Source organism: Eptatretus burgeri, chromosome 12 (genome assembly GCF_056783735.1).
Source record: "Eptatretus burgeri isolate ZD-2024b chromosome 12, Ebu_testis_v1, whole genome shotgun sequence".
Classification (NCBI taxonomy): domain Eukaryota; kingdom Metazoa; phylum Chordata; class Myxini; order Myxiniformes; family Myxinidae; genus Eptatretus; species Eptatretus burgeri.
The window spans coordinates 56,084,658-56,109,223 of NC_140972.1; the positions used below are offsets into that span (position 1 = coordinate 56,084,658).

The 24,566-nt window shown below is 41.1% G+C and overlaps 2 protein-coding genes and 1 pseudogene across 3 annotated transcripts in view; 1 reads left to right on the forward strand and 2 right to left on the reverse strand.

The window, feature by feature from the left end:
• Window positions 1-919: 919 nt before the first annotated feature.
• HSPA9 (heat shock protein family A (Hsp70) member 9) lies at window positions 920-23,370 on the reverse strand. The gene is made up of 17 exons (XM_085848064.1): window positions 23,143-23,370; window positions 22,504-22,562; window positions 21,327-21,414; window positions 20,728-20,909; window positions 20,445-20,569; window positions 20,280-20,353; window positions 10,344-10,450; window positions 7,623-7,785; window positions 7,357-7,449; window positions 7,037-7,246; window positions 6,463-6,690; window positions 6,260-6,364; window positions 6,026-6,143; window positions 2,970-3,064; window positions 2,534-2,626; window positions 2,259-2,399; window positions 920-1,791 (listed from the first exon to the last, which is right to left on the reverse strand). The coding sequence occupies exons 1-17, from the start codon at window positions 23,224-23,226 to the stop codon at window positions 1,699-1,701; spliced, it is 2,058 nt and encodes a 685-aa protein (XP_085704190.1). The 5' UTR covers window positions 23,227-23,370; the 3' UTR covers window positions 920-1,698.
• LOC147015673 (uncharacterized) lies at window positions 15,559-18,215 on the reverse strand (annotated as a pseudogene).
• Window positions 23,371-24,350: 980 nt separating the features above from the next.
• Window positions 24,351-24,566, forward strand: part of NUP107 (nucleoporin 107) — a 168,265-nt gene continuing 168,049 nt past the window's right edge. Inside the window, exon 1 of one of the 2 annotated variants that reach the window (XM_085848068.1) lies at window positions 24,351-24,539. The gene's annotated coding sequence lies outside the window, so the exon portion shown is untranslated. The remainder of the gene's footprint in view (window positions 24,540-24,566) is intronic. The other variant, XM_085848069.1, reaches the window with a different exon arrangement.

The following is a 24,566-nucleotide window of genomic DNA, read 5'->3' on the forward strand; positions in this document are numbered from 1 at the left end:
AATCCTCTTGAAGTCCTTTCATTCAAGCTTCTGGGTCTCATGGTCTACCATGATCTTTCCTGGGAAAGCCACATTTCCAAACTGGCCTCCAAAACCAGTTGCTGATTGGGCATCCCCCATCATGCAAAGTCCTTCGTTGGCACACCTGAGCTGACCATGAAAAGCTTTTGTCCACAGCCTGATAAGAGTTCTGCTCTCCCCTCTGGGCTGGTGCGCCTGCCTCTCACCTTTCTTGGCTTCATGCTGTGGAAACCAAGGCATTTAGGATCATTGGTATCTCCTGCTGTGAGGCTGAGTTTTAGGGTCTCTCACCATAGGCAAGTGAGTGTTCTGTCTTTTTCCATCTCCTCTCCAGCCTCGTGTCCCCCCTAACCCCCACTGTTTGCAATATGCCCCCCCACCCCATATTTCCACAGGGCACTCAAGGTCTGCCAGCAACCCCCTTCTGGTAATACCAAAAACCACTGCTCATTCACTCTTTCATTCCTCTTTTTTCTCCACCTTTGGCATAAACACTTCAATCCCACTCTTCCCTCCAGGTCTTCAAAACAGCTGTTCACCTCTCATCTTCCCCCATCCAAAACCAATCTCTTCTACCCCTATTAATCCACCCAAAACCCACCTCTTTCAAATTCCCTGCTTTCCTTCCTTAAAGTTCCTGTAATGTCCATCTTCTTCACCCTGTGAACCCCACTCCATCCTCTCCCTTCCACAGATCTCATGTCTGTTCCCCACTGTTTTGTCCTTCCTTCTCCCACCCCTCGTCTCCTGCATGTTGTGTTAGCTTTCATATGAGCCTCGACATTGTATACAAAAAAAATTAAAATCTAACTTGTACTCAAATTAACTTAATTTATGATTGAAGTATTGAAGTCATTTTAAAGACTCGATTCACCAAAACCCAGCTTCAGACAAGGTCTTTGGAACAGAGAACACTTTAATAAGGGATCAACTACAGCTTAACATCTCTAGAACCACAATTCACTCAATCAGGATACTGTACAAGCATACACCCCTGGATTAAAGCTGTACAGTTCCCATATGAATAAACCACAATTCCTTTCTTCCTTTCTCCCCCCCCCCCACACAAAAAAAAAAAATGAAATTGGACAATAAAGAGAATAAATTATTTCTCAGGAGCAAAAAAAAAAAAAAAATAAAAAAAAGCACGATCAAATCATTTGTATATTCCTCTTCACCACTCAGAATGGTTTGGATTTGATGATGTTGAGACAGCTTTGAATCGGATAACCAAAAGAAAGCGGGGGGGGGGGGGAGTTAATCACATAAATGTCCATTTTAAACAAACTTGAGGCTCAATTAAATTACCTCCATCAACAAGATGCAAGTAGCATCTATAAGGCTAGGCATAGGTCAAACTTTTGCCACATCCCTTGCTCTCAACAAACAAGTAGTTTGAGCAAAAGATGGCAAGCCACTGAAGATAACCATACACGAAAAGAGGTTCAAACAAAGAAAGCGGCTCTTTCGAGAACAAAGGCCAGCACGAGAATCAGCATGTTCAACTAGTTCTCAATGTGCAACTAATAATGATCGAGGCTTAGCAAGCAGACTGGAAGTGGAAATAAAAGTGCCATTTCAAATTGGTGCATTTACTTGTCACATGCTGCTGCCACAGCCAATCATTCGCTTGTTTCGGTACAAAATAATAAAATAAAATAAACACAAATAATCTCTTCACTGTTTATCTTCCTTCTTTTCTTCTGTGGTGTCACTTGAACTCGAACTCGAACTCGAACCTGACCCTTCAGACTCTCGCTCTGAGGCCATCTAGGGGAACAAAAACAAATAGTTAATGTCGCATTGCTTTGTGGGATAGATGGCAACCAAAGCAGATGTCCTGCTCTCCTCATTGCAGAAAAACCGAATACCTCAAATTCCCTCCCCATCCTGTGCAAAACCTCACCCTTCGTCGCAACCCCGACCTAAAATATTGCACGGTTTCATCCAATCCAGCAACACATTCATTGTTGCACACCCAGAGTTTACATGTCTCAACCCTCCCACTCCCCCCCCCCCACCCATCTTCTTGTCTTTGGCAGCTATGTCTCCCTCGAGCACTAAATTTTGACTTCACGAACAACACCCCAACTGTATTCCCTTTGTTAATTTATTTTGGTCTCCTGTCCACATCCTCGAACACCACACTGTTTTTTGTTAATCCCTCGATTGACCAGCTCTTCCAAACTTCAACCTCTGGATGAATGACAACGAAAGAACAAATAAATGAATGTCACCTTCTTATAAGCCATTTCAAAAAGCTTGAGCGAGGATTGTTGCAGCTGTTGTGCTGCTTCTTTGATGGCTTCTCCGGTCTCAGAATCCTTCCGTGCCAGCAGGTCGCGCACCGTAGCAATCTGCTCCTTCAACTTGGTACACTGGATATGCAAATGTAGAGATTAACAATGTGGATAAACATAAGCAAAGGCTTTCAAAACTGCAATTACAAGAACTTTGGGAAGGTAATTAGCATATATTATAGAGCATCACCACATACAGAAACCAGTCTTACCTCATCCTCAGGAAGCTGGTCTTTAAACTCTTCCATTTTGCTTTCAATATCGTGCACAATGCCTTCGGCTTGGTTCACAGCTTCCACACGATCCTTAAATTAATACAGAAAATGAACAGCCAATTTGAATCCATCACAAATCTCACATACCCAAAAGTTTAGAAAGTTTCCAAATCTGGTGTAAAACTAGCAAATTAAAACTTTACAAGTCAGACAGCAGCATTAGGTTCTAATTGTGTTTCAGATGCAATGAAAAAATTGAAATATTGATGAGAAAAAAAGAAGAAACATTTTAAAAGTTGAACAATCAGGTTTTGTGAGGTTGTGCAGCTCAAAACAGCACATTTAAGTCACCAACTGTTCAACATGTAATCAGAACATTTTTAAGGTCCAAAAAACAAACATACAAACTCCCAAAAACAACCGCTTTGCTCACCTTCCTCCGCCTGTCCTCCTCCGCATACTTTTCAGCGTTCTTCACCATATTCTCAATGTCGTCTTTACTAAGTCCTCCAGAAGATTGGATGACAACTGGAATGAGCGACAAGCATCAGAAATGTGGCATTTCCACTGTGATCAAATTCAGAAAGGACACAGATGTGGCTCAGAGGTTTTTATAATGAACTAGCAAAAGTCCTCATCTCCAGTGTCTGGAAAATTTAGCCAAGGTGGTGGTGAGAATAACCACAGAAGATGTCAGGCAGTTGGCCAGTAGTGCTCAACATCACCAGAGGTGGTGCTATTCAAATCAACTGCAACAGCGAGGTAGTATATCCCATCATTTTTTACAGGGGGTTTAAATTTTAAGGCCAAATATTAAGGCAAACCACACTTCAACTTGGCCGGTACAATATTTTACCGCTGTGACAAATTTGGTTTAAATCTGTCCAGGTGTAGGAATGTATATGTAACAAACAGACAGATCCACATTTAGAATTATCGATAACTCATAAATGTCAGTGTGTATGGGTGTCCCCATAACTTCAAAACCATGAAACCTCACAGCCTGAAACGTTGCATGCATACCAAGAAAACTCCAAGGAAGTGCAAGAGTGAAAAATCAGTGCTTGGATTGTTAAAAACACCCCTTTTGAAGATGATCAACAGCCTTATTTAATTATATCCGTCATCAGGCGCATCCTCGGTCACCGCTCTCTATGGGGTCTTCAGGCGTATCCTAAGTAACCTCGCTGGGGTCTGAAGCCGCCTTGTTTTTTGGCTGCTCAACCTTGCCTTAACTTGCAACAGGCCGCAATGATTTCTTAACGACAGTTGTTTTTTTTTTTCAATTTCCTCACTCATATTATCGAATGCCTGTGCATCATAGCTAAGAATCACTGGGCACATTGCAATGCTTATAAATGCCTGGAGACGTCGGCATTCGTTGTTTTATTTCATTTTCGCACATGCGATCACCACAAGTATCTCTTAAACTAAGGAGAATTGCAAAATTTAAGCTCCAGAGGTGAACTTACAAGCAGTTCCGACTCCTAGAAAAGTGTTCATTCGTCCAATTCGGACATATTTGACGTTTCGGGGGTCTCCGGGAGGTGTATGTTGAACATGACGGTCAATGATTGTCAATTGCATGCCAAGGGAGCCGTTTATCAACCATTTTTTTTGGAGCTCTACAATATCCACACTGTCTGTGAATCTTGATAGACTTGAACAAAGTTCAGGGCTACTCACCTGTGTTGGGCACATGTTGTTCTGTGGTGCAACAGGCGGTGGCTGCCTCGCCTTAAATGTGAAAACAAAATTCCACGACGTTTCCCGTTTTTGTTCTTCCATTATACGACCCGTCACTTCGGCATAGATAAATTCAAATAAAAATTAGTTTCGCTTTTAAATGTTTCTTCAAACATTCTGTACATTGCGTGGCAAAGCCACTTACCACGTTCTTCAACTTTCAATTGATACCGTGGTTTTACACTGGAGATAGAAAGGCAAAATCAAATATATATTCACAATGACAAAAAATAATCTTTTCAGTTCTGAAGTAAAGAATCGCCACATCATGGCAGGAAAGCCGAGAGGTATGCATGCTCACTCTGTGTCGCCTGGATTTGAATCCCAACCCACCTCTAAACTGTCCTCCTGGTGTTTCACAAGCCAGGTGATTCATCATTGCGTGTCGTCTCTCAAATAGACGGTAAACTGGGCGTCATCTGCCCAAATCCCTCCCCCCCCCTGCTCCCCCACCTTTCCCCCTGTTGAGGGGACTGTAGCATGTACGAATCAGAATCTGAGCTGACCGGTGGAGTGCAAAGATCACTGAATGCTCCCGCTCCAGGTATGTGTGTATGTGTGTGTGTGTGTGTATCTCCATATGCGAGTTTCAGAATGTGGAATGGAGTCCTCCCAGGGCAGGCTCAAAGCATCCACATTCATTTCAGTAAGGGGTCACGATTCATGGACCAAGCTGTGAAGTTTTCCGTTTAGTTTTGTGCCGAGGGCTCTCTTCAGGATCGTCGATGAGCACCAGACAGCTTCCAACTGTAGTTTGTTTGCAATAATATTCCCAGGGATGGTTTTTAGCTCACTTTTACAGTAGTTCCAGGGAGCTTATGGGAGGGCACGTTGTCAGTCTGTCCATCTGTATATACTTGCAAATTCTTCTCAAACTACACATACAATTTCAATGAAATTTGACAACCTTCATCACCCGCAATGGCATTAAAAAAGGGGGTCTGAAGGGGTCGACAGATAGAGGGAATTTGTGGGGGGGGGGGGTGGGGGTATGGTTCCCCCTCCCCCCCCCCCCGAGGCATTTGCTTTCTTCTCAAACTACACACGCAAATCCGATGAAACGTCACTGGCACAGCTTTGGCATTCTTCAGCTTCCAGGATCTTTTTATTTCATTCTTGAGGTCTTGGTGTTTGGTCATTTTATTGATTTCTGCATTATTTAGTCCAAAATCACTGCTATCAACACCTCAGTCAGCAATGCCTTCTTTTCTTTTTTGTACCCAAGTTTGATATCTGGTTGCAACTCTTTGTTTTCAATGTTCACGCTCGATGGGATAATTAGTTCATACGTGAGCAGTAGGTACTTCCATGTTTTCAGTGATTACTTTTGGTTCATGTTACCACAAATTTTCTGGAACTAGGATATCAAAGTTTTTGCAGATGTGCCAGCGGATTACTTTACAAGCTTTGTTGCATCGTTATGTGTACAGCTGTTATGACATGTTTTTGTTTTTTTTGTGCGTGTTCAGTCTTTTGAAGCATAAAAAAAAAATAAATATTACTTTGCGAATGCCACCACCACTTCTCATCTCTCTTTTTTCTTTTTTTTTTTCTCTCCACCATCACCACCCCCCCCTTACCTTTATTGTTATATATATATATATATATATATATATATATATATATATATATATATATATATATATATATATATATATATATCTCATCCCCTTCAGCAAACCGACAGGTTGTATTTGCTCATAGATAAATAAGCGAAGAAGAAACACACGGAAAAAGACTCACTCTGCTGTTCACGGCCAGTGCCCTTGTCCTTGGCTGAGACATGCACAATGCCGTTTGCGTCGATATCAAAAGTAACCTCAATTTGGGGAACACCACGCGGGGCTGGAGGAATCCCCACCTGGCAAACAGGGTTTAATAGGAAAGAAACAAAGCATACAAACATACTCAAAGCAAAAGAAAGCAGTTTTCTGAACATGAAAAATATTGTGCAGAAATGACAACATGAGGACTGACCAAGCTGAACTGGCCCAGAATCTTATTATCTGAAGCCATCTCTCGCTCGCCTTGGAACACCTTGATTTCCACCTGTGTCTGACCGTCAGCTGCTGTGGAGAAAACCTGCCGAGAGAAAAGAAAATTTACCAACACAGGTCGAATTAACAAGCTTGTATACATATGATAGCTCAACAGAGCACTCAGGTTAAACATTCGATCACCTGAGACTTCTTGGTGGGTATAGTTGTGTTACGGTTAATGAGTTTTGTGAAGACACCACCCAGGGTCTCAATGCCAAGCGACAACGGGGTCACATCTAGCAGCAAAACGTCCGTCACGTCTCCTGCCAAAACACCACCTTGGATGGCTGCACCGATAGCCACAGCCTCATCTGGGTTCACCGACTTTGTGGGCGTTCTTCCAAATACCTCCTGCACAGTCTGCTGGACCTAAAAAAAAAACATGAAACAAAGAAATTGCAATATAAAAAGCTTATGCGATGCCAGCAGTCTGAAAGAAGCAATATATATATATATATATATATATATATATATATATATATATATATATATATATATATATATATATATATATATATATATATATATATATATATATATATATATATATATATATATATATATATATATATATATATATATATATATATATATATATATATATAGGTTTGGCTGCATTATGCAACAAAAGGAAAGTGGCAAAAATGAGAGCTACTCAAATGAAAAAAAATATATAGACTAAAAGCATGAATATCAGAAGATGAAGGAAGAGTACCTTGGGCATGCGAGTCATCCCACCCACAAGGATGACCTCCCCAATGTCACCTCTTGATACCTCACCATCCTGCATGGCCTTCTGACAAGGTGAGACAGTTTTCCTGACAAGATCAGCAACAATGTTCTCGAACTGAGACCGCGTCAACTTCATGTTCAGATGTTTTGGACCAGAGGAGTCCATTGTCAAGTAGGGCAGGTTGAGGTCTGTCTGGAGAAAAATGAAACATTCAAAACCTTCAAAACCAAAAGGATGTTTGAAATGACACTTTTGTCAGAAAAGGTCAGACCGACCAGTAACAGGCAGAGCTGCTAAAACACCTGGAGAGATGACGAGAGTTCACATTTTGCTTTCTCTGCCGCCTCTCGAACACGCTGCAGAGCCATGGTGTCCTTGGTAAGGTCCACTCCAGTCTGTGCAGACAATGCAAAATGCAAAGACAGAATCGCAATCGAACAGAGATCCAAGGAAATACATTTACAACTCCTTATATAGCAACCCCAGTATCATTTTTAGATTGCACAGTTGGAGGCTAGGTAAAGGAGACAGCTCGATTAAACAAATCACACCCAGGAAAGAGACATACATCTCGCCGGAATTCTTTGACAATATGCTTGAGCAGTGCATTGTCAAAATCTTCTCCTCCGAGGAAGGTATCTCCGTTTGTCGACTTCACTTCAAACACCCCTTTCTGGATCTCCAGGATGGAGACGTCAAAGGTGCCTCCACCAAGATCATACACAGCGATGCTGAGATGGCACATGCAGCAAATACAAAGGTTTCATTTTTTTAATGATATATTTATAAGGGTAATATAAAAAGGTTAAATTTTAAAATGTGCATACCGATGAAACTGTGGTCAAACTTTTATGATGTATACCAAAAACAAGTCCAAGTGTCTTTGCCATTTATCAGATACATTTCATTCAAAATCCTTTTGTCATCTTTAAACACGACTATCTATTCAACTGTCAAAACTATATATATATATATACATATATATATATATATATATACATATATATATATACATATATATATATATATATATATATATATACATATATATATATATATATATATATACATATATACACACTAGTATAGAGTGGCTCAGACCCATGAAAAATAACTAATTATTGTGATGCCAAAGCCTTTCTTTCGTTCCAAAAACAATGACCCCAAAAATCCCATGTACAATCATGTTCATGTCTGTTAACAGAAGCAAGTCTTTCAACACAGCAATCTAAAACAAACAAAATAAAAATGAGAGCAAAGTTGATGGCATACCATCACAAATCCCCACGCTTCCCACCTAAAGCAAAGTTGAAAGATGGCAAAACATTCCATCGGAAATGACGCAAAATCAAATTTTGATTCAAAAATAATTTTTTTTTTTAAACTTCTGTTTTTATGCATGACCTCAAGTCCCCACCCCTGAGGCATGAACCAGGAATCAAATCCAAAAAAGTTGCATATGTCATGTGACCCCCAATGTTGAATTCATCGTCTCATGAAAAAATATTTTAAAATGTGCCCGTAATTACATTTTTTGGTGTTTGACCTTTTGACCCCACCCAGGGTGGCAGGGCTAAAAATGATGTTCCCATCGTGTGTTGCCTTTTTGGCTGCTGGGTGAATCATTGGTTTTGGGCACTGCCATGCTGCTGACGTATACTAGTATTACCAGTATACTGGTGCTCATTTCACCGACCTCAGAAGGATGACAGGCTGAGGCAACTCCCCTGGTGTTAATTCAGTGGCCAACGGGGATTGAACTCAGGACCCTAAGATCCCAAGTAACCACCCGAACCGCTAAGCCAACACCAGGCTATAAAATGATGTTGCCCTCCCACCTTCTTGCCATGTGGTGATCACAACTACCAAGTTTGGTGAATTTCTGGACAAATGCTTCAGAGGGGACAGTGTGATTGACGGACAAGTACAATATCCCAATAATTTTTTTTTTTTTTAAGTGGGGATAACAAAGCATAGGAACAATAAAAAGCTTCTCACAGTCCTGGCTCGGCCAAATGAGGGGCATAACCAGAAAACGCCGATATTTGAACTCGTTAGACAGGATTTGTGGACACCTTTGCCAGTCTCAAATTCCAGGTCATTTTAGTAAATATTTAACCAATTGTACAGACAAAATGCAATCAATCAACACCACATAACATTCTTTCAGTACACAAGTGGGCCCGTTGGTCCATAGGACCAAATTTTAATTGGTCTTCACAGCCTTGTTGCATTTTCACCTGCTGTACTGCTCAAGTATTGGCTTGCCTGTCACCAAGCCCAGATGTGCTTGGGGCAGGTCAAGGATTATATGTTCATTATTATTATTGCCATATGATGATATTATTATTTTTATTGCTGTAAATATTAGTATTATTTAATATATGCTTTGTTACAATATCAACATAGTTTGTTATTTATTTTGTAATTATAATGTCATGCTGTGGTAGGAAGTATTAAGCTACTTTATATACCTTAACATGGTGTGCATTTAAAACATGGCAATTCCAACAGATTTTTTTTGTAATTAGCCGAATCAACTCAGTAGGTCATGAAGATCATTTTGGTGTATCACATTCCAAATCAGAACACTCCAGTAAAACTCCACATAAACATGCCACATGCACGCACACTTTAACCGGTGCTCAAATAAAAGGTCAAAAACAATTGTAATAGCACATTTCTCACAACAATTAAGAGTTCTCACACAATCTCCCCACAGGCAGTTGCAGCTGCAATTCTTTACAGATCCTCACACTTCTGTTTTGCACTATTCATTATTGTGTCCGGCCTCCCGAAGTCTCTGATGGTTCACTACCTTCGTGCAACCTTCTTTTCTTAAACAGGAGTCTCTCCAGGTTAGAAAATTTAATTGTTCTTTACTATTGAAGTCCTTGGGCTTGCTCTTCAATTCCACTCACCTTTTCTGCAAGCCAACTCGGTAAATTGTATACTTCTGCCTGGGAGCTTGTACAGGCAATTATATACCAGCATAGACTTGGTGATGGAACCAAGTGCACCAACTGTATAAATAATACTGACCAACAACAGACTTCTCAGTCTCGTTCCATTTTCCAATTTGGAGGGTGGAGGGAAGTGGGGGGGGGGGGGAAAGAGTGCGAAAAATAATAATACAAATAGATGTTTTCAAGGCCTTGCAATTAAGTGAAAATAATTCCATACTTTTGAAGATATTTTAGATCCCAGATGAATGCAATCGAGTCAAGGGTTTTGAAAGCCATAATACATGTATGCAACTGTGTCCTAAATGTGGTTTTCTAGATCTCACATTTTATCATTTGCCTTTTCCAGGCCGTAGGCAAGGGCGGCAGCTGTAGGCTCATTAATGACACGCAGCACATTCAGCCCAGATATCTGACCGGCATCCTTGGTAGCCTGTGACACACATGACAAAATGATGATAGGTCTTGTGACTTATCAAAATGTGCTCTCGAAGCACAGCTGTGAGTAACATGTATGCAATCTTGCAACATTTACCTCATCAATCCTGCAGAAAAAGTAGTTATGGGCAGGATCTTGTGGATATTGATTAAACATGTTACGTCTGTGCATGGCAATCAAATGCAAGGAAAGTACTGCACTCAAAATTTACATAAATGACCAATTTTGTTTATTGCACGGTTTTTTTCGTAACAAAACAAGCATCACTTGGGCTCATGGCACGTATACATTTCAGAACAAATTTATTCCTAAAGAAAAGCATATTTTAATCAAATTATTCAAATGACGAATGAAAATGTTAATTATCCCCACACTTAAAAATAAAATTAAAAGTATGGTGGATGTTGCAATCAGCTCCATGTGTCCATTACACAATCTCCTCCAAAAATGTGCAGATAATTAATCAAACTTAATAGTTATGCTTACAGCATGGGAAGAATGTGCGAGAGCATCATCATTTGGCCCCACCCCCTAGGCGAGGCCAAAACATCAAATACCAAAAAAAAAAAAGATTTTACAAATGCAATTCTGGACACAATTTTCAATGAAACTTTGTAGATGCAATCAACACTGGGGGACACATGTAATATGGGACACTTTTTGGGGATTTGACCCCCTCCCCTGGTTCATGCAGCAGAGGGTGGGGACATAGCATCAAAGCAGTCAAAAGCAGGAAAGAAAATTTTAGCTCAAAATTTGATATTGGGTAATTTCTGGTGGAACTTTATGCCATCTTTCAATTTTGCTTCAGGTGGGAAGCATGGGGACTTGCGATGGCATGCCGTAGACATCTTCGAGTTGTAGTTTACATTTAGAAAGTCACCCGATTCAAACACGAGGTTTTAATTTTGTTAATACATCACGTAGATCTTTGCGATGCCTTAATTGTTAAGAAAGGCGGTTGACTTGGGATCTTAAGGTCCTGAGTCCAAGCCCAAGATATGCCTCATCAGCCTGTCATCCTTCCAAAGTCAGAAAAATGAGTACCATCATGCTGGGAGGGAGCCAGTCTAGTACCCTATAATCGGAGTGGTGACCCATCCAGGATTGTACCCTGCAGCCAATGAAACTGGCTCGGTAGCCCAATGATGCAATTTGAATTTATACATGTACACACACACACACACACACACACACACACACACACACACACACACACACACACACACACACACACACACACACACACACACACACACACACACACACGCACACACACGCACACGCACGCACACCCTTAAATTTCTTCATTTCATCTGTATAACGCAGTTTTACTCTGATTTGTACTAATATTCGACGATTTCTTTGCAGAAACGAGTTCCTGTGTATTGTACAGCAATTAACTATGCCTCAGACCCAGGGAGCACACAAACTCTGATTTTCAAAGAGGAGGAATTATTGGCCACTCGGAAGGTGGAGTCAGCCATTGTCAGATAGCTCAAAACCTTGGCATTCTGCTTTCTAGGGTCAATCGGGTGATTGTGGAATTCACCAACGAAGGTAAGGAATCCACAGCTTCCCATTCTGGTCGATCTGGACCCTCAAAGCTGTCTTTGAGCTGTCAAGCGGTCCATTGAGAAAACGCCCCGTTGCAAGGCAGCAGATGCTGAAGAGGAGGTCCAAGTTAGCTCAAGAACTGCCGTGCGGTACCTTCTGTAACTGGGCTACAATGGGAGAGCAGCGAGGAGAAACCCTCTTCTTCAAACAGTGAACATTCAAAGGAGAAAGAAGTGGGCTGATGAGATGGCTGATGACCCTTGGAGTTTTGGCAAATTAATTTTTTCAGATGAGTCCCAATTTACTCAATTTTCTGACAGTGGACACGTATCAGTCTGGAGACTTCCCAGTCAGTCAAGAGTTTTCTTTGAATTGATTGCAGCCAACTGTCAAACAAGATGGTCTTTCAGTGATGGTGTGGGGAGCAATCTGGAGTGCTGGTCAGTCAGAGCTTGTGGAGTGTTGGCAACGTCAACTCTAAGATCTACATTTATATCCTTGAGGATGGCAGTCTCCCCATCTTCTCCACTGGTCAGATGGTCAAAAACAACACTGTTCATGGCAGATGGAGCTCCTTGCCACACTCCAAAAAAGACCAAAGAATGGCAGGACAGAAACATAGAGAACATGATGGAATACCCGGTTCAATGCACTAGCATCATACGGCGGCTCCGCATGCGCACCACACTGAATGGACTCAAATCGTTAGTTGTCGCTACTCTCTCAAAAAAGGGACTCTAGGGAAAACACCAGCCACGATCGTGTAAATGTGATACACACACTCACGTTGGGGAGGTTTTAACGCATTTAATTCAGCATGTAAATTGGAAACAGCGCTCGAGAAAGTTTTACAGTATATGTGTACACACACACACACACACACACACACACACACACACACACTCAAAGGTTTTAGAACACCCCCATTTTTCCAGTTTTTACTGAAATTTAAGCAGTTTAATGTTTCAATGTACTCTGAAATTATAGCATAGAACAAATAAACAATTGCAGATAAAAATGAAATCATGGAATCATTTTGTTGAACAAAATTTAATCTAAATTTTTGACTCATCAAAGTAGTCTCCTTTTGCAGATATAACAGCAGAACATACTCGTGGCATTCTTGCAACAATAGAAATCAAATATTGTTCGGAAAGTTCTTCCCAACACTGTTGCAGAAGTTCCCACAAATGTATTGCACCTGTAGGTTGCTTTGCTTTTACCTTTCTGTCCAGTTCATCCCAAACCAGCTCGATGGGGTTAAATCTGGAGACTGTGCTGGCCATTCCGTGATTTGAAGCCTACAATCTTGTTCCTTTATTCTAAGGTAGTTCTGACATAGCATGGAAGTATGTTTTGGATCGTTATCTTGCTGTAGGATGAACCCCTGACCAACTAGGCGTAGACAAGAGTTATTGCATGGCGCTGTAAAATGCTGTGGTAGCCCTTTTGGTTCAGGGTGCCAGTCACTCTGTGCAAGTCGCCGACTGGATCCAGCAAAAGGACCCCAGATAATCACGCTTCCTCCTCCATGTTTGACAGTTGGTGTCACACACTGAGGAACCATCCTTTCACCTCCTCGACGGCGTACAACAACTCTGCGTGATGAACCGAAGATTTCAAATTTTGATTCATCAGTCCATAAGACCTTCCCGTTTTCAGTAGGCCACTGGCGGTGCTTCATGGCCCAGGCAAGCCTCTTTTTCTTATTTTGCCATCTTAGCAATGGCTTTCTTACTGCCACTCGACCTATCAAACTTGCAGCTCGGTCTTCTCTTCACAGTTGAAACTGAGACTTGCTTACTTCGACCAGTGTTAAGCTATACTTGAAGATGCTGTCCTGTGAGCCGCCTAACACGCAAGCTGTTGACTTTCAGAAACTTGTCTTCTGATTGTGTTGTGGCTTTGGGTCTGCCAGACCTCTTCCTGTCAGAGTTTCCTCCAGTTTCCAAGTGCCTTTTGATGGTGTAGGAAACTGTACTCACTGACACCTTGGCTTCTTTGAAATTTCTCTAAAGGAAAGACCTACACTTTTAAGAGTTATAATGGTCTGTCTGTCTTCCTTTGTTAATTGCCTTTTTCTCACCATTATGGTGGCAATATACTACTTCTTGCAGTGCAATATTGTCCAAATAATGCTTCAGAGGGTGTAGCAACACAGGGTTTGCAACTAATCAACAAAAGTTGGGACACCTGTAGGAATTGTTTGCATCAACTTTCAAGGCTTAATTTACTTTCATTGCTGCAGAACAGCTGCAGTTGCTAACCCATTATTTGTTCCCTGAAAAGGGCCTTTTTTAACAACTGAAATTTACATTATTTTTCAGTTTTTGGTAACCTAAACTTCTTTTTTTAAACCTCTGGCAGTTTACTGCTTAGCTTTGTACCATTTCAGGTTATTCACTAGACTTGAACTGCTTAAATTTCAGTAAGAGCTGGAAAAATGGGGGCGTTCTAAAACTTTTGACCGGTAGTATATACAGCCGGTCCCGGACTTAACGATGATGTGAAAGCGAGCTGTTTGGGTTAGTAGAAACCACATTCAGTAGAAACTCAAGAGAAGACCGAATACTCGAGCCTCATCAGAAGAGAGAGACCCTGTCGACCCTGTCGCTGGTAGCATCTCCATCATCATCATCCAGCAATTAATTTTAGTTCAATGCTTCAAACATTCTTCAGGCCCAATGGATAATTCGCTGTTCTGGCTGTTCTTTACGATGTGATGCGCCGAAGTAATGAATCTGCTGCCGAGAAACCGTGACTCGAGAAGGTTCTTGATCACGTGGTTCGCTGTTCCCTTGACGTGGTGATTGGAGGAGGGTTCGTGATCACGAGTGTCCCGTGTGAAGCACTCAAACCTCGCTATTTTTTATTTCCATGAATACAACACTGAAAAACAAGGGATTTCCTGAGGCATGATATTTCTACACGTTATTTGATGTCCAGATGTGGGATATTGAGGCAAATGCATCGCGGCCCCACCCCCATCAGGCTGATTAACAGTGGTACAGTCCCGCCCACCCCTCGGATTCTGCTATTCTTTTACAAAGGAATTTAGTTTCGTGGAATCCTTCAGAGCGATTAAAATTACAATACCAAAGGATGATTCACAAGGTAAAACTCTGTTGAATGGTACCAGAATCGTTGGCATTGATAGAGGCAAATCGGAAAGATGTCATCTGGAAAAAATTATTATTATTAATATTATTACTATTATCATTATTAAGAACGAGAATGAATTCCCAGGTTTGACCGATTTCGTTTTTTTGTTTTATTCCATGGTCTGGAGAACTGAAAAGTAACAATCAGGTTCTCATGTGTGGCCAAAGCATGTTTAAGGTAAGCTAGGCTAAGCTATGATGTGCAAGCTATGATAAAATGCATGAAATGAATGCATTTTTGACTTGCGATATTTTCAACTTATAATGGGTTTATCGGGGCGCAACCCCATAGTATGTCGGGGACCGGCTGTATAATATATATATATATATATATATATATATATATATATATATATATATATATATATATATATATATCACACACACATGCTTGCATATTACAAGCAACCACTTGCGTGCATCCTTTGTGCATACATGATAAAGATTTAGGCTTTATATATTTGATGACATGGAATGTGAAAGCTTCATATACATTTGATGAAGTGCATTGCAGTTGTGTTCTGCAGGCAACGAAATAACTCTTAAATCAAAAATTCGTGATTAGAATGGGCTCTCTAACAAATTGCAGCAATTGTAATTATTAATGTAAATACGGCAAAAGTTATAAAACAAAAGGCAGAAGAGGCACATCAGTAATACTGAGCAACCTGTTCAAGAGCAAGCTCCACTGTATGGGGTCAAGTGACCATACCTTGATTGCACAAGCCGACTTGTTAGCGAATATAGTAAACCCTCTAATATCACAGAAGTTAGGTTCCTGGAAAATTCCGTGAGCGTGAAAAACCACGATCGTGGAAATCAAGGGCCAATGGGGAGGGCGGGGGGGGGGGGGTTCAGTTCCTGGATATTGAGAAAAGAGATGAAGATTGACAGGAGCCAGACAAACATTGTCATGGCGCTGGCGGGGCAGGTTAATCCCCCCGACCAAATTTGTGGTGACGGGCGATTAACACCGCCAGGCCGGGTGGTCAAACTTCTCCCTTGGGGGCCTACAGCTGAGACTCTCGGAGATTAATGCGAGCGAGCGGGGGAAAACAGTTAAGTGCTGCACCAGGACAACACAAGGGGGGTTTATACTCGAACTCCACGACAAATATATGGATTCAGCTACTTAAAATGAACACATTTATTGAAAATAGACAAATATTTACAAAGGACAGTAATCACAATAAAATAATGCAAGGTAAACTAATCCTAAAGTTTAAATTGAGGTGCCTTCACACACAAAATTAAATACAGACAAGGGGGAATGAAATAAAAGAAAATCCCTCCTTTATTCTAGCACTTAGCTTTGTCCAGAGATGGTCTTTTAGGCTCGTGGCCAAATTAAAAAGGGGCCTAAAATTGTGAGAAACCCCTCCCCACGTAGAACAAGTCACAACCTATTTTTTCTTGAAGAGGGACGTTTGGGGAATTAGAAAATCATGGTTGTGAACCTGAGATCATTGCACAACATTTTGAAAATCACGTTTACATATGTACCACTGCAGACTGCAAAAATGGATTTAATCGCCACAGATTTTGGCTCATATATTTGTTAATACTGGTGCTACAAACACAAATTTGGTACCAAAAACTTGCGGAATGATGACATATATTATATATATATATATACACATCTCTGTAAAAACCATTTGTAATGTAACAAAGGCTTTTGTGTGATCTACAGGCAAAAATAGTGGAATTTTACTCAACAAATCAGCTTCGGGTTTACCAATAAATATCAACAAAAACATTAATTACTTCAAAAATATTGGACTTGCAGTCATACTTGTTACATCAACATAATCCAAGTTTATTTACCCTTTGAAAAATATATCTAATGATATAATTGTCACTGAAATAATAAAGTTATAACTGAAATCATATGTCGCCCCACCAATGCTGACCGACAGAAATCCCGAAGCAGATATGCAAAATGAAGAATTGACTTAAGATTCTGACACAATTGTGAAAGTGACTTTTATAGACATCATGTTGATATACGACATCTATTTCACATATGACGATAATGAATTCATAACATGCACTGTAACTTATGTATATCTATTCCATGAAGTAATACATTTAAAAGTTCAGTTACGCTCTTCATCAGTGCTGTCGTCAAACAAAAAAGAATCATCAACATTTGGACAATCGTCTGCACTACACGAGCAGAATTCAGTGCAGGTCAGTTCTGCAGAGATACAATGACATGTTCTGCTCTGCCTCCAGTCATCGTCGGTGCAGCGTAGGTTTTGAAGAACCTTGGGGATGTAAATATCCTCCGAGGCAGTTTGATCAACAGCCACAGACGTGAGAAAACGTCTCACCTCATCATAGGAAACACAGTGTCCTAATTCATGAAGCATGTCAATGAGATGCTTGCTTCCCAATTCATGATGCACCTGCAAAGCTAAACCAAGCGTTATTGTGGAGTACACTCGACGGCTCTGTGATATTATATTGTGACAAATGGCAATCGTCCTCAGGTTGTTCTTCATAACACCTTCATCATGACAGCTGGTTACATTAGTGTGCGATTTCTCACTGGTGCACCACTGAATAAAGTCGTAGAGTGTATTAGGAACAAATTCTGCACAGTGCTGAATATCTGTTTCCTCGACAGGTGCATACATATTTCCAACATGCTCGATATCAGCCATGTGCTTCCTCAGGATACCAGCTGCAGCATGCAAAGTATGCATTTCACTATCTGTGGCTGATGGTACGTCAGACCGGATGTCTTCATATTCTGGTTCATCAGGCATGCTCTGCAGAATAGTGGCTTTTCTCAGGGCATCACATAAGGTCACAGAAGAAGAGCATATGATGTCAGTGTGCCCATCAAATGTTACACAGACTATTTGGTCACCATAATATTTAGTTAATCGCTCCTTCAACTTCCAAGTTTTATACTGTTCTGCATTTGTGGTACCCAGTGAAACTAAATATCCAACGTATTCATCTTTCAGATGAACGAGGGTTGTCACCGCCTTAGTTTTGGAGAACAGTTTGTTCCAGATAACATTTCAGTTCATCAAAAGCTTCATCATGTAATGTGCCCATCGTTTCCTTTCCTGATTTACGAATTGCAGCAGTGATGTTCCTTTCTGAAATATAGTGTGAATAGCATAACCTGTGGTACTTGGCATCATAGGCGAACAAATCTGGAAAGGCAAGCATGCGCATGTGTATTTTATTGTCTTGTTTTTTTGTCAGCTGCTGCCAGAACTTTTTCTCTGGTGGACTGTCCAGTTCCTGTAGATACCGGTATAAGCTTGTTTCTGGAAGTGTTGGATTTTCCACAAATGAAGCAGTTAGTCCTGATGTCAAACCCAGCTGTTTAATTTCTGCTGATTCTTGTGTGTTCTGTTGCCACAGACATGCATGGTTGCTGGTCACTCTCACTGGGGTTGGATGTGGAGATATTTGACTTGCTGGTATACTTGGCCCAACACAATTTGTGGAATGATACTTTCAAATCAAGACTCAATATGTCTTGTTGCAAAGGCCAGATACTTTCGTAAACGTCATCTTTTCTGATTCGACTTGCTTTGAATATTGCACTCAAACCATTAAATGTTGGGTTCTTTACAACTTCTTGCTTTTTAGGGTTGAGGGGTTTAAAGCATATGATGCAGTCAGTGGTCAGTGTCAATTTTACGACGCTTCACAACAGGTGGTTCCAGATCCATAATTGCAGATCAATTGTCAGCACAAGCATCTGAAATGAAATAATTAAAGATAAGTATACATCAGTAGTTTTAGAAAAAGGCAATCAAGCTCAAAATTGATTTTCTGCAACTGGATTTAAAAAAATCATTCTTGTTTGGTTAATGCATATGCATGTATTATAAATTCATCAATGTCGGTTACTTTTAGGGGGGTGACGTATGGTTTCGGTAATAACTCTATTAATTCAACTGATTTATCTATGAGTTATATTTCTAAAAAGGAGATCACACAAAAGCCTTTTTTACATCACAAATGGTTTTTACAGATATATATACATACACACACACACACACACACACACACACACACACACACACACACACACACACACACACACACACACACACACACACACACACACACACACACACACACACACACACACACACACACACACACACACACACACACACACACACACACACACTTTGGTACCAAATTTGTGTTTGTAGCACCAGTATTAACAAATATATGAGCCAATACGAGCCAAAATCTGTGGCAATTAAATCCATACTATTTTTGCAGTCTGCAGTGGTACATAAGTAAACGTGATTTTCAAAATGTTGTGCAATGATCTGAGGTTCACAACCATGATTTTCTAACTCCCCAAACGTCCCTCTTCAAGAAAAAATAGGTTGTGACTTGTTCTACCTTGGGTAAGGGTATGCCACCCAAAACCTCATTTGGCCACTAGCCTATTTGTGGAACGTGGAATCAAGGCGCTTCTATTTGCACGTGTAGACATGCGCAAAATGGCGCTTCACCACTCAAGTCAATTCGCCTCAGCATGAATACGAGAATTGTGCAGTTTTTGTCATGCGTCGAAGGAAAGCCAGCCAGAAAGCCCTGTTCTTACAAACCATCTCCTCACTACATTCTCTCTCTCGACCACGTGCGTCACTCACTCCTGATCTCTCCTCGACGTCACACCGAACAATCGTTCACTTCCAGGGCATAGCTTTCTCGCATGAAACCCGGGAGGGCGGGGCCTCTCACCTGGCTTGTTTGTGGTTATGGTTGTTGGTATAAAAAAAAAAACCACAACTCATTCATGGTTGGCTTGTAAATGCAAAAACGTAGGAATAGGCAAAAAGGGGGCAATGACATACTGGGGAACATTATCCTTAATCCCTATCTAATAAACACCACACCACCCCCTGTGTGGTAACAAGTAGGGAAACTGAGCTTAAGTGTTACGTAATTTACATCGAGATGTCTCCTACACGTCCATGGACCAAAGAACTCTATTCAATCCTAACTTTCCCGTGAAATTCCTCCATCTACTCCAAACAACCGTAACAATATATTAGGCATCAACATGCAAGAATGTCATTGAATCCATAACTAAAGTGCATAATCAGCCTTGCCTGTCGTTGGGAATCATTGAAGTAAGCTGGGACGGTGATTACTGCATTTTTCACTGAAGTGGAAAGGTAGCTTTCTAAATTAGAACAAAAGCAGCAAGATTAGGTTAAAAATAAACTACGTACAAACACCCTTATTCTGGCAAAATGAATAACTGTCCAACATACCAGCAGTTTCCTTCATTTTTGTGAGCACAAAGGCACCAATCTGGCTTGGCGAATACATCTTCCCATGCGCCTCCACCCACGCATCCCCATTCGATGCACGTGCAATCTTATAGGAGACGTTTTTCCTGAAGTTAAACAGAGAGAAGAAAAAGGACTTTCTGAAAAAAAGTTTTTAGAAGAAAGTAAACAAGCTGAGGCAAATTGACCTTTAGAACAATATTAAAATGCAAAAAGAAGAAGAGAAAAAAAACCCAGCTTAGTTGGCACACAGCCAGACACTTACAGGTCTTTTTGCACTTCAGAGTCATCATATCGTCGTCCAATGAGGCGTTTAGTGGCATAGAGGGTGTTTTGAGGGTTGGTCACGTTCTGTCGCTTTGCTGGCATTCCCACCAGGCGTTCACCTTCGGCCGTAAAGGCCACAACCGAAGGGGTCGTACGGGCACCTTCTGCATTCTCTAGTACCTTGAAATGAGGGAAGATGCATGGTAGTCATCACGTACGGTCATTTGAGGTCACCCACTTGTGAAATGTTGCAGATCAATCAATTCAACTCAAAATATCAGGTTGTGAACAACAAGTATGCAGAAGCCCAGATAAGGAAAATCGTTTCAAATATGTCGCAGATACAACGTCAGACAACTACATGGAATGCAAAGTAGTTGTCTATGCCAAAGCACTGCTCTCATCACTATTCCCCAAACATTTAAGCTGTGACCAGGAATAACTGATCACAACAGCACCAATGGGAAGATAAGTTGCAATAAACAAAATGAGATAAATAAAAAAGTAAAAGCTTGATCAAAAAGTTCAAAGCCAGAACAAACCATCAAGATGTCATCAGATTTGGTCTTTAAAGCAAAGCAAACAAACAAACCATACTTTAGCTTGTTTCCCCTCCATAACCGCAACACATGAGTTGGTTGTGCCCAAATCGATGCCCACCACTGCCCCTCTGATGGCTTCAGACCTGTTTAAAAAAAAAAGACAAACAAACAAAACAACAAAAAACATAATTTCAGAAACCCAAATGGTAGTTTCCCTCTGGGCAGCAAAAGTACTCAGCTCTGACTTGTTTTAGAGCAGTCATATATTACACATTTCACATTTTGTAAGAAGGGGGTGGTTGGTTGGTTGGATTCATTTGTAGGGGTGGTAGGAGTTGGGAAGGGGGTGGGGTTGGGAGGAGGGTGGTTCAGCCTATGGTATGTACCCTCTCCAAAATTTTCAGCCTTTTGGCTTAATTGGTTCTTACTTCACAAACACAGCCAGTATATGATCATTTAACAGCAATGCAAATTATCCAGATTAATAAACTCGATTTTTCTTGTGTCCCACTTTCTCATATGGGGTGGGGACAGGGGAGGAAGGAGGGGACAGGGGAGGAAGGAGGGGACAGGGGAGGAAGGAGGGGACAGGGGAGGAAGGAGGGGACCAAAGGGTGGTCTCACAAAGCTTTGCTTAATTGGGGTAAGGAGATCTTGACCCATCATTAAGTGTGTGTGTGATTTTGCTGAAAATAGATCAAGTGATGAATGGACTTTTACACATTGAAAGAGTATGTGTGGATTGTGAACAGATCAAAAATCAAGTGAAGACATCATTACATCCACCACGAAGGTGGAAGGTGGTCATGTTTTCACCCCTATGTGCACATCTCAAACACGTGGACGGATTCGGCCGAAAAACTTGGTGGACAGGTTGGGTTTGTGACAAGGACGAATAGATTTGATTTTGGTGAAGATTTGGATACAGATAGTGGAATTTTTACAAGCGATTCTTTCACATTGAGAGATGGAGCCAAAAACGATATATCAAAAAGTTGTGAGAGAGTTGACAAAAAAAAAAAAAAATAATAAATAAAAAACTTTCATGGAGGTGGTTTGGTGACGAGAACAAGCAAACTCGATTTTGTTTCAGGTCTGGGTCCAGATACGACTCATCAGTGGGATACAAAACGTAAACTGTTCAGCCTGGCCAAGGGTATGTGCTCCAGAGTGCCGTTCAAGTATCGGTATGTACATACAATCCCCCACAAATGCCAATCTCACAAACTTACGCATAATTCCGTTGCGATGAGCTTTGCAACACGTCCTGGTTGAATCGATTCCACCAAACCTGCAAGCAAAACCCAGGCTTTGGTAAACAAATCTGGGGGCTCGAACGAGCCCGACAGACAGCATGAAGTTACTGCAACATTGCATCATCATCGTCATAACAATCATCATCTGTTCAGAGAGAGAGAAACGTCGCACAAATCACATGTCGATAAATAATAAATAAAAAAACCTTTTTTTCTAAAACTGAAAAATTTATTTACTTTGTGAAGACATAACATGAATAGTATTAGAGAAAGGACGACACAAGGTCACAGACTCGCGGTCATGGTACATTTCGTACAAAATTATCCCCAAACACCAGAATTTAACTCCACGAGTCAGACACAGTGTCACGTGTTGTAAAATCGGCGCCAAACTCTCCCCCCAGTCATCAGCAGTGCTCCGATTACACAACACGTGGTGCGACTTGGCTAGTTAGGCCTCGGCCAGTGTGGACCCGGACAGATGTCACGTCACGTGTCGAGCAGGGACCGAGCCGAGGATACCCGGCCTTTCGCCGCAATGCGAGCAGGCCCGGGTGTAGCTGAGGCCTACCCAGGAACCCGTTCAGCATGAGCACAACATGACAGAATACCCACCTTGTGGAGCTGAGGGTGCCTGGCGACGGGAGCTCCAGCGTAAGGCAGCAGGCATCGGGCCACGCAATGAGCCGTACTTAACATGCCGCACCAAGAACGGGACGGGACGCGCAGAAAGGCAGGCGGACGAGGAATGCCGTTTGCGAACCAATCACAACTCCTCTTCGTTCCTTCTGGAATCGTCTATAATCACGTGCCCCTGTCTCAACGTGCGTCATGAAAAAAAAAATGCCACCTACAACGTCATTCTCTCATTTTCTTATTCCTGCTTGTATTGTAGGCACAGTTTTTTTATTTATTAAGATTATAATAGTTTTATCTCAGTTTGTCCAAATATACATTGCACATTGGTTACAAAAAATTAATTAAAGTAGGAAAAACTACCTACAAACGTTGCAGTACTTTACACCGCCTAAATTGTTCTTCATGCAATATTGCTCACAACGACAACGGAAATACTTACTCAGTTAAAGTAGCAAGTAATATACATGGTCGATTGGCAACTTGGCCTTTACGGGGTTGTTCTCCGTTTTTTTTGAAGGATCCCATTGATGATGTTGTCACACACCTCGTGATCCAACATTGAAGCAGTTCCACGGTTCCATGACGTGCTTTATTGAGTGCCCTCAGCGGAGCTCTCAATAAAATATCACGAGATATCACAAGGGTCGGTTGTAACCATGGTGAAGGTCATATTTGTTGTACGTTTCAATCAGATCAGCATTTTCAGGATACATACGGTGCCAGCCGGAGGCGCTGCATCCTGGAGCACTCTATCCTGGAGGAATTCCGTTCGATAATTATCCGCTCACTTCTGCAATCATACGGACTTATTTCAAAAAGTCGTGTGGTATTTCGCTACAAAAATAATCCGAATAAATTATATCATGGATAATTGTCTTGCAAACTTGTGGATAACTGCATTCCTCAAAAATCAAAACTCTACAGTCCACAACCACTTTCACTCACAGATTATTAAATCGTTGAAGCACAGCGAGAGCTTTGAATACGTCATTGCTCTGTGGCTTAAAATCCCATCTTATGCATGAATTGTGTGCATTGTCTACGAACATTTCCGTCAAGCGTCGGACCTCAATATTTTCTGTGCATCATTCGTTTCCATGACGGTGTAGTTAGCAGTAGTGTTTTCAGCTCTGTTGATATTTTTTTCACTTTTTTTTTTCCTTCCAATGCTTCATACAGTATCTGTAAAACTTAATATCCTGTACAATATTATCCTTTCGTGAACACACACGTTTGTTTATGATGACCATAAAACAATTCCTCGAAGAAAAAAAAATAGTTACACGGAAAATTTTTTAAATAGGAGAGCAGCCGCGCGTGCTATCTTTTGCCCGTCGCGGGAAGGATAAAAGTGAGGCTTCCGACCCCTTAGTGTACGGTATTTTAATGATTTTACCTCA